This window comes from Triticum urartu, unplaced genomic scaffold (genome assembly GCF_003073215.2).
Source record: "Triticum urartu cultivar G1812 unplaced genomic scaffold, Tu2.1 TuUngrouped_contig_6310, whole genome shotgun sequence".
In the NCBI taxonomy this organism is placed as follows: domain Eukaryota; kingdom Viridiplantae; phylum Streptophyta; class Magnoliopsida; order Poales; family Poaceae; genus Triticum; species Triticum urartu.
Window position 1 is genome coordinate 2,210 of NW_024117063.1, and position 7,004 is coordinate 9,213.

At 40.0% G+C, this 7,004-nt stretch overlaps 1 protein-coding gene across 1 annotated transcript; it reads right to left on the reverse strand.

The window, feature by feature from the left end:
* Positions 1-819: 819 nt before the first annotated feature.
* On the reverse strand, positions 820-2,106 carry LOC125530432. Its single transcript, XM_048694833.1, has 4 exons — positions 1,695-2,106; positions 1,508-1,590; positions 1,220-1,422; positions 820-1,015 (listed from the first exon to the last, which is right to left on the reverse strand). The coding sequence occupies exons 1-4, from the start codon at positions 1,916-1,918 to the stop codon at positions 929-931; spliced, it is 597 nt and encodes a 198-aa protein (XP_048550790.1). The 5' UTR covers positions 1,919-2,106; the 3' UTR covers positions 820-928.
* Positions 2,107-7,004: the final 4,898 nt, after the last annotated feature.

A 7,004-nucleotide genomic window follows, 5' to 3' on the forward strand; every position in this document is an offset into this window, starting at 1 on the left:
ATGAAATCGTGCCCTTCGAGTTATCCCCCATTGCATACCCCCCCCCCCCCCTATCCATTCGAAACTCTAGCAGCCACACACTCCACCTCACCGGCCTCCTTCACTGCAAACTCGTCCAACTGTGGCCGCTCTGCTACACTTGATCCAGCCTGTCCATTGGACCTCCAGCCCCTCCACCGCCACAAAATGCAAAATTGGCATTACTTGGCGTGGTGTTTTTGTTGTTTATTAGGTTAGATGGAGAATTGGCACTGTTATCATTATATATGCTTTTGAGAGAGTTCTTTTTGATTGGCAACAAAAATCACATGAATGGAGGGGAAAATAAATAAATTATTTAAAATATAGATAAAATATATATACAGCACAAACATGTGATCGCATCGGTCGTGTTGCCTAGAATATTGTGTTATGTATATTGTTTGGTTATATTAGTGTCCATGCTACCTAGTTAGATTATTAGCATTAGTTGATCTAATAATTAGTTTTTCGACAAAGATCTAATAATTAATTGTATGTTTCATGTGTAATTATTTTTTACAATATATTAGTTATTTTGGTAAATGTGTTGTTCTATTTAAATTGTTGCAGCTGCCATTTGCAAGAGTGTGTGGGATAGGAGTGGGTTGATATACTCCATCACTATATTACAATGACACCGCAAACGATGGCCTCCAGAGTTCGGGCATACTTCGAGCACAAAAAATACATTTCACGACTCGTAAGATAAGATCTCCGTAGAAGCAAGCAACGACATGGATACCCATGATTTTTCAATGCCCATATACTTATTTTGGTTTTTAATATTGGAAAAATGAATTCGACATGAATAATGCAGCTTTATAGAATGCTTCTCTATTGTCTCCGCGGTCCCATGAGACAGCGGGATCGGCCTGGATGAATCTAGGCTACAAAGAAGAAAAAAAATCTACTTTTCTAAATGCTTCCTCTCGTGCTTCCCATGATCCATAATCGGTTCGATAATTGCCTTGACGTCCTCCTCAATTTCATCGACCTGCATAAACATTTTGCTTGCTGAGGAAGAGAATAGTAATAGTATTCTGATGCTTTATAAAGGTGGTAAGCACCCTCACAGCAAGAAACACAAAAACAGCGTTGGGATGTTGCTTCAAGTCACGGATCACTCTCACTTCACTTGCAATCGACCAAAAGTAGGTTGCTTAAGATTGCAAGAGAACTCCAAAAGTAACCGGACTACCTTGTGGATGATGTCTCGTGCAAGATGAGCCTCCTCCGCGACCTCCTTGGAGGCGTGCTCGACTGCCACGGCGGCGCGTCTCAGCCGGCCGTCCTCCGGAAGATGCCCGGCCACCTCGGACGACACCCTCTCGGCCGCCGTGGCCACCTCCTCCACGACCTCCGCCGCGGTCTCGGCGGCGTCCTTCACCATCTCCACCTCATCTTAATGGAAGCAGTCCATGACAAATGTTAATATCCATTGATTCTATCTTCCTACTTGGTTACTTGGTTTGGTTGATGTACTTACTTCCGATCCGCAGAATCGACGCCGATTTGGAGTGCAGGAACGGCGCCGCGATAGCAACAGTGGAGCCAATTGCCAGTCTTGCCCTGACAAAAGAAGAACAGAGAGTTGCAAGGCAGTTCACGAATGTAAGCTGTACTATGACCATTACAAAAACCGAACCAAGATCATGGAAAATTGATTGGATTACCAGGTGGAGAAACCTGCAGCAGGTCGTCCTGTGCCACCTGCGCCGCCGCCGCTGCTCCTGGTTCCTCCGATGCCACGACGCAGGCCAGAGGACGAAAACGATCTCCGCCGATCCAGCGCCAGAAAATGCGCCGCCGTGGCTGGCTGGTTGTCGCAGCCGAGGCGGGTGGTGCAGTGGATCAGCCTGCGCCGGCAGAGCGACGCGAACGAGCTGGCCGGAGACATGTCCACGGCCGACCGGATCGATGCTGCTGAACTGTTCTTCGTTTTTTCTGCCTCTTTTCAACTGATTGACGATGAAAACTGAACTGCTGGAGTGTTGCGGGCACCGATCAAGCGATAGTCATATATAGGCCTTGCAAAAATGTTGCTTGTTGGCTTGCAGGACGTATCTAATCGAGGTGGTGGATGATGAATCTGTGCGGAGTGTGCACGGCAGCGCGTATGCTCGCATACATATCTTGCAAGTATCAGCGTGGCTGATTAAGCTGGCCATGATTGCCCAAAGCGTCAAGTAACGGGGCACACGCATGATGCATCTAACACACAACACAATGTGGTGTTTCTTTTTTCCTTTTCACTCTTTTGGCATTATATTTTTCTAGTCCTAAAATATAATTTATTCTGCCATTTTTACAAAAATATCCATGTAAGACATTTTTTTTGCTTACGAGCCTATGTACAGAAAACTATACCATGTTTCTTGAATAAAAATAAAATAAAATTTAACGCAGTGGAGTAATTTATTATCTTTTGTCTGCACAGAATATTTTTAATGAGTCATGTGCACATATTCTATGGCAAATAAAGTATTTATCCATCAGAAGTTTTTATCTGTCGGACACTTTAAAGAGTTGAACATTTTTTTAATTTACGTGAAGATTTTGTTTGACATACATGAAAAGTTTCTATATGTGAGGTGAAACATATAAAAAATGATTTCTGTCCTTGCACAAAGTTTTTATGTTAAAATGATTTTCATGATGTGAGTGGACATTTATTTTTACACACAAGGACATTTTATTTAGCACCCATGAACACAATTTGACTAACATGGACATTTATATAGATGATAGAACATATTTCATTTATTAAAATAATCGTGGGAATACTGTTCCTAAATAGATGCAGTTTATAAATTATTTTATATTCATTGGAAGGGGTAAATTGAAAGTTGACAAGTTTAATGGACCAACGACTTAACATGAAAAACAAACATTTAAAATTATAAATATCGTTGAACTTTCCTTAGGTTTAATTTAATTTAGTAGAGAGATACAAAAATACATTTACAATGCCATGAAATATCAAGTCTAAATTCAATCCACAACTCTAGAATAGAAAAAGTGAAATCATGTAAGGACCACTAGTTATTCTGAAGCCGTGAATTGATCTCATTAAAAATATAAGTTGAATTTGTTGTTTTTCTTTCTCGAGTTGTGCCTAAAATTTGAATCTAATTTTATATTAATTTGTAGATTAAAGTGTGTTTTTTCAGGTTTGATGCACTGGATACGTCCTCTCTATAGGAACTTCCGAAGACCCAATTGACCAAACCAGAAAGGTTTCTATTAGTTTGCCATTGAGCTATCGGCCCAAAATCAAATAAAAGTGTGCTTCTAAGGCTAAGAGTGTAAAGCTATATCTCTCTCACTGCGAGATATAGCGAGCGCTCGCTTATAGAGCCCTCAATCCGGGCCAGCCCAGTAGTATAGGGGAGAAGGCGGTGTTGAAATACCTATTTGCACAAGGTTCTATTCAGTCGTGTTGTTAATTTTAAACAGGTCTATTAGGGTTTATTCCTTCCTTGGATTTTTGAGCCATGTTGATTTCCCTATTTACCTAGTTTAATATTCATTTTTATCTTGGAAAAATAATACAATACACTTGGCAATGTTAACCAGAATGAGGGATCGATCTCTCTCTCTCTCTCTCTCTCTCTCTCTATCTCTCTCTCTCTCTCATTTCCTTTTTCTTTTATTCTTATTATCTCCTTTCTTCCTTTTTTATTTTTTTCTCGGCTCTTTTTTCATCATGTTTTAAAACAATGTACATTGTATATATTTAAAAAGTGTTTTTCTTGTATTTAAAAATGTTTATCATGTATCAAAAAAAATTGGCGTGTATTAATAAGTGATCATCGTGTACTTTCAGAAAGTTTTGGTGCAATGAAAAGTATTTATATCTATATTAACAAAATGATCATCGTGTAGTTTAATTTTTTTTGGTTTATTAAAAGATGTTCATTTTGTTTTCCAAATATCTTCATCGTGTAGGTTAATATATGTCAATATTTCATCATTGCATTTTTTTCATAAGATGTTCATCATCTTTTAAAAAAATTTATCATGTATTTAAAGTTTTTCATCATATATTTTTAAAATATTCACTCTGTACATATAAATTTTCCAGTGTGTACTTTGAAATATTCATCATACTTTTAAAGATGTTTATCGAGTATTTTAAAAAATATCATAGTATATTTTATAAATATGTCACTGTTTTTGTTCTTATGTTGCATGGCTTTTTTCACTTTTTACCTTTTCAATATATGGGAGATAAGTTCTTTTACATACATGTTTATTTATCGGGCACACACAAACACACATGTGAGTGACTTTTCGTAACCAACACCGTGTGGTATGCCATTAAAAAAAGTGTGGTGTGCTACTAACCTTTTTTAGGGGCAGTATTTTTCTTTTTTGAATTTTGGTGTGGTGTGCTAGTTTTTTTTAGAAGTGGTGTGCTAGTTATTCTAGGCGTGGAAGACGTAGGTGACTAATGGGGTCCTCCCTAAGAGCATAATTGATATGTATCGCTTGGGGGGCGCTGCTTTTTTTGAGAGAGAGAGAGAGAGAATGAGGGGCGCTGCTATGTCTCGCGTTCAGCGAGTCGAGTCTTCTTACTCACTGAAGAGCACGAGGATATGGGCCAGCCCAGTTCGCGGTAGGTACACTGTGTCGTTATCTTTTCTGTTTTTTCCATGTTTTTATTTTATTTTTTGATTCCATTTTCAGTTTTCTTTACACTTTGAAAATTTTTGAATGTGTATAAAAAGATGCTTACAATGTATTAAAAAATGATAAATTTCTTGATCATGTATATAAAAATGTTCAACAAGTATTTAAAAAATGATGAGCGAGTATTTGAGAAATGTTGAACAAGTATTAAATGTTTTTTAAAAAATGTTGAGCAGGTGTTTAAAAAATGTTGAACAAATGTTCGGACAATGTTGAACGTGTATATAAAAAATGTTGATCTCTTATTAAAAAAATTGAACAAGTATTTACATAATGTAGATCAAGCATTTGAACAATGTTAAATGTGTATAGAAAAAATGTTGATCATATATTAAAAAATCAAGAAATTTCTTGATCATGTATATAAAAAATGTTTATTGAGCAGTTGAAACAATGTTAAACAAGTATTTAAAAATGTTAATCAAGCATTTGGAAAATGTTAAATGTGTATAGAAAAATGTTGACCATGTGTTAAAAAAATGTTCATATTACATTTTTTGAAAAAATGGCAAACTAGATAATGGGATTTTTGCAATAGGTTCTTGGGAACTTCTCTTAGAGACTACCTTTGACCCTAGCGCAGAGAGAGGTTCATAAGAGTTGCTATGTTGATAACTTTTAGTTTCACTTTCCATCCTAGTTATAAATGTATGTCATAGTAAAATAGCATTCTAATATCCAAGTAAATGTACATATCATTGCATGTCGTATGGTCGACAGGATGGGATTGCCGGAAACATCAACACTGAGTGGGACGGTAGTGGCGGCTAGGGTTATGCGCGAGGAGGCAGAGAGTGTGTATCGGCTAGCGTTGCCAACGCCTCCAGTATATAGGTCGTTGGGTAGGGAGACATGGGCCAGGGCTTAGGCCCATGACTAAGTCAGCAACAACTCCTGGTCCAACCTCTCGGATATCTTTAATTAATTAATTGTTCCTGGCCGGCAAAAATAAAGTGCACACATGACATAGGTCTAAGCTCGGCTCGGCTCATTCATGAAACACGAAGCGCGTATGATGATTGGCATGGCGAGACGGGCGACAGAGGAGAAGCGCGTGTATCATTCCTCTTTTCAAGCGGCAATAGCATGTGAAAGAGAATACCTTGTAAAGAGGTCTCAACTCTCTTCCACTGGAAGTAGGGTACTAAATTTCTCACCATGTCATGCACCCCACATGGACCTTATAGACCAACCATGAATTATTGTTTATATGGGACCAAAGCCCATCTATACTTCAACAATGCCCCATCAGATCTCGGGGGCACATTATGTTGTCCTTTGTTCTAAAAAATTGTTTTGATATACTAATATTTTTAGTGGACACTGGTTAAGGTTGAACATCCACTGATACGTCTCCAACGTATCTATAATTTTTTATTGCTCCATGCTATATTATCTACTGTTTTGGGCAATATTGGGCTTTATTATCCACTTTTATATTATTTTTGGGACTAACCTATTAACCGGAGGCCCAGCCCAGATTTGCTGTTTTATGCCTACTTCAGTTTTTTTGAAGAAAAGGAATATCAGACGAAGTCGAAACGGAACGAAATCAACTGGAGAAGTTATTTTTGGAAGGAAATACACCTGATAGACTTGGACCCCACGTCAGAATATACGGGAGCTGCCCACGAGGGTGGGGGGCGCGCCCCCTGCCTCGTGGGGCCCCCGTGGCTCCAGATTTGCTGTTTTATGCCTACTTCAGTTTTTTTGAAGAAAAGGAATATCAGACGAAGTCGAAACGGAACGAAATCAACTGGAGAAGTTATTTTTGGAAGGAAATACACCTGATAGACTTGGACCCCACGTCAGAATATACGGGAGCTGCCCACGAGGGTGGGGGGCGCGCCCCCTGCCTCGTGGGGCCCCCGTGGCTCCCCTGACATAGCCCCACCCCCCTAGGGCGCGCCGCTTGCCTCGTGGGGCCCCCGTGGCTCCCCTGACATACCTCCTGCACCCATATATACCTACGTGACCTAAAAGGGTGGGGGCGTGCCCCCTGCCTCGTGGGGCCCCCGTGGCTCCCCTGACATACCTCATGCACCCATATATACCTACGTGACCTAAAACTTCCAGAACAGAGATTAGATCGAGAGTTCCGTCGCCAGAAGCCTCCGTAGCCACCAAAAGTCAATCGGGACCCTGTTCTGGCACCCTGCCGGAGGGGCGATCCCTCACCGGTGGGCATCTTCATCATCCCGGCGCTCTCCATGAAGAGGAGGGAGTAGTTCTCCCTCGGGGCTGAGGGTATGTACCAGTAGCTATGTGTTTGATCTCTCTCTCTCTCTCTC

What these genes read in the sequence shown, in the direction of transcription:
- LOC125530432 (XM_048694833.1), bottom strand. Translation starts at nt 1,918, where the DNA reads ATGTCTCCGGCCAGCTCGTTCGCGTCGCTCTGCCGGCGCAGGCTGATC. An exon ending in GCTGCAGGTTTCTCCACCTG is followed by an intron (nt 1,591 to 1,694) that starts GTAATCCAATCA and finishes TTCTTTTGTCAG; the next exon opens with GGCAAGACTGGCAATTGGCT. An exon ending in CACGAGACATCATCCACAAG is followed by an intron (nt 1,016 to 1,219) that starts GTAGTCCGGTTA and finishes ATGTTTATGCAG; the next exon opens with GTCGATGAAATTGAGGAGGA.